Below are 3,252 nucleotides of genomic sequence, written 5' to 3'. Positions count from 1 at the left end.
TCCCCAATCCCCAGATCTCCAACCAACATGACCGGGAACAAGTCCCCAATCCCCAGATCTCCAACCAACATGACCGGGAACAAGTCCCCAATCCCTAGATCCCAAACCAACATGACCGGGAACAAGTCCCCAATCCCCAGATCTCCAACCAACATGAAGTGGTTTGGGGCTCTCTTTATCTTCTGAAGACTAGCCAGAACCCCCCCTCCCCCCCGGGCCTTACCTTGAACCAGCACTTGGACATGAGGAAGTAATATTTGACGCTTTCCTCCCCAAATTGCTCAGCCACGTAGAGACCCATAGAGCCGTACTCATCGTAAATCTTGCGCTTGTTGTCGTCGCTCAGTATGGTGTTGGCATTGTTGATTTCTTTGAATTTCTCTGCTGCCTCTGGGTTATCCGGGTTTTTGTCTGGGTGATAGCGCAGGGCTAGTTTCCTGATAGCAAATAATAGAGGTTAGACGGGTGAAATGTAAAGATGTTCTGACCTGACTCACCTAGATAGGACCCGATCCGATTTGTCAATCACCCAAAAACGCCAATCACCCTAGATCAGACACCCGACGCCGCTCACCCCAGATCGGACACCCGACACCAATCACCCCAGTTCGGACACCCGACGCCGCTCACCCCAGTTCGGACACCCGACGCCGCTCACCCAGGATCGACCACCCGACACCAATCACCCCAGATCGGACACCCGACGCCAATCACCGGAGATCGGACACACGACGCCAATCACCCCAGATTGGACACCCGACGCCGCTCACTCCAGATCAGACACACGACGCCAATCACCCCAGATCGGACACCCGACGCCAATCACCGGAGATCGGACACACGACGCCAATCACCCCAGATCGGACACCCGACGCCAATCACCGGAGATTCACCCCAGATCGGACACCCGACGCCAATCACCGGAGATCGGACACACGACGCCAATCACCCCAGATCGGACACCCGACGCCAATCACCGGAGATTGGACCTGACACGACGATATTACCTGTACGCCTTCTTTATCTCGTCCTGGGAGGCGCCTTTCTCCAGTCCCAATACTTGATACAACGAGATTCCAGTCCGTGACATCCTCCTCTGGGGTTTGTTGGGATCGGCCATGGTGCTCTGGTAAAGAATATGAAATGTTAGTGCTGCCATGGGTACCCCGGGTATAATACCCCTAATGTAATGCCTGGGGGTATCTATGCAGGGCGTTTGAATATTCCGTGGTGACCACACCCAGAGCTACACCCACATCAATGCACCCTGTAGTCAGGCAGAAGGAGTGACAACCCCGGGGTCAGGGGGGTCAAACTGGTGAGCATGGGGGAGGGGGCAGGGAGCAGTCTGGGATACATTATTGAGGAACCCCAAAGTCCTTTCTATCCCCCCAGCTCTAGAACAACCTCCCAAAATCAGTGCCACCCCCCCCCCCCCCAAGGGACAAACACCCAGGTCATCCCCAAGGGGGGGGGGGGACCCAGAAATGACATGACCCCCCCCTGTACAGGAAATCACCGGTGACAACACAAAGCATGAGACAGAAAATCCGAGGATACCGACCCCTCCCCCCAGGGTATAAATGACTGAACACTTTGTATTGGGAAGACATCACAGCCAATCAATACTAAAAGAGCACTCCTACCAGTGAATCATTCATTAGTCGCTGTGTGAATATAACAAAGTCCAATATACCGGACTCAGCACCACCCCCAAATATTTCCTGGTTGGGTTGTGAGCAGGAAATGGACCCCAAATGGGGACAAAGTCTTTCCCGGGGAATTTACAACATCAGCTTTATCTCCGAGCTACAGATAAGATTCACCCAGCTCAGCCATCACCTATCATCTATTCTGAGCTGATAATCCAACACAAAGAATGAAACGACCTCTGACCCCGGCCGGAAATAATCCGATCACTGACCCATCCCCCCCACAGAACTACCCCCTTCTATGGGGCAAAAACACTCCATGCCAGGGACAGAACTACCCCCCATGGGATGACTGGGAGTAAGTAGGCACAGTATGGTAGGCTGGGGTAGGTGGGCACGGTACAGTAGGCTGGGGTAGGTGGGACCTGTATAAAAGGCAGGGGTAGGTTGGCACGGTACGGCTGGCAGGGGTAGGTGGGCACGATATGGCTGGCAGGGGTAGGTGGGCACGATATGGCTGGCAGGGGTAGGTAGGCATGGTATGGTAGGCAGGGGTAGGTGGGCATGGTATGGCTGGCAGGGGTAGGTGGGCACGGTATGGCTGGCAGGGGTAGGTGGGCACTATATGGCTGAAAGGGGTATTTGGGCACAGAATGGCTGGCAGGGGTAGGTGGGCACTATATGGCTGGCAGGGGTAGGTGGGCACAATATGACTGGCAGGGGTAGGTGGGCACAGAATGGCTGGCAGGGGTAGGTGGGCACTATATGGCTGGCAGGGGTAGGTGGGCACAATATGACTGGCAGGGGTAGGTGGGCACTGTATGGCTGGCAGGGGTAGGTGGGCACTGTATGGCTGGCAGGGGTAGGTGGGCATGGTACGGCTGGCAGGGGTAGGTGGGCACGGTACGGGTAGCAGGGGTAGGTGGGCATTGTATGGCTGGCAGGGGTAGGTGGGCACGGTACGGTGGGTGTGTATAGGGGAAAGTTATCGGCAGGGAGGACCGGGGAATAATGGCGGCCTGTGTCGGTACACAGCGCAGAGGTAAGTACTCACACAGCAGGTAGGTTTCTCTCCCCCTCCCTTTACCGTTCCGTGTTCTCAGACCCCGGAAGTGCAGCAGTTTAATGGCCCCGCCCCCTTCCGTTCTTTTTAATCCGGAAAAGAGTCGCTCTAGAGATCCGCCTATCACGCCGACTGTCATGTCTCTCTAAATAAAGTTGTGTAAGAGGCGGAAGTGACGTGTGAATTGGAGGAGAAACATGGCGGAGGGAGGAGGAGAGGATGGTGGCTCTCCGGTGTGTATGATTGTTCTGGGGATGGCGGGGTCCGGAAAGACAACCTTCACCCAGGTAAGTGTGTCGGGGGAGGGGCCATGGCTGCATGACTACTTACCTGACCCTGCTTCCATCCTACTGATTTCTAGGTGGGGGTTCTGTCTTGTAATGGGGTCACCCATCTGGGGGAGGGGGGGTTCTGTCTTGTAATGGGGTCACCCATCTGGGGGAGGGGGGTTCTGTCTTGTAATGGGGTCACCCATCTGGGGGAGGGGGGGTTCTGTCCTCTAATGGGGTCACCCATCTGGGGGAGGGGGGGTTCTGT

General features: G+C 55.8%; 1 protein-coding gene across 1 annotated transcript in view; it reads right to left on the bottom strand.

The window, feature by feature from the left end:
* Nucleotides 1-2,830, bottom strand: part of DNAJC5G (DnaJ heat shock protein family (Hsp40) member C5 gamma) — a 6,248-nt gene extending 3,418 nt beyond the window's left edge. Inside the window, exons 1-3 of the mRNA XM_072407180.1 lie at nucleotides 2,707-2,830; nucleotides 1,008-1,126; nucleotides 224-437 (exon numbers count right to left, since the gene is read on the bottom strand). Coding sequence (XP_072263281.1) covers nucleotides 224-437; nucleotides 1,008-1,120 — 327 coding nt within the window. The 5' untranslated portion in view covers nucleotides 1,121-1,126; nucleotides 2,707-2,830. The remainder of the gene's footprint in view (nucleotides 1-223; nucleotides 438-1,007; nucleotides 1,127-2,706) is intronic.
* Between the last annotated feature and the right edge of the window lie 422 nt (nucleotides 2,831-3,252).

The sequence above is a fragment of the Pyxicephalus adspersus genome, chromosome 4 (genome assembly GCF_032062135.1).
Source record: "Pyxicephalus adspersus chromosome 4, UCB_Pads_2.0, whole genome shotgun sequence".
Lineage (NCBI taxonomy): Eukaryota > Metazoa > Chordata > Amphibia > Anura > Pyxicephalidae > Pyxicephalus > Pyxicephalus adspersus.
The sequence above is the reverse complement of the archived record's forward strand: the minus strand, read 5'-3'. Positions and strand labels throughout refer to the sequence as shown.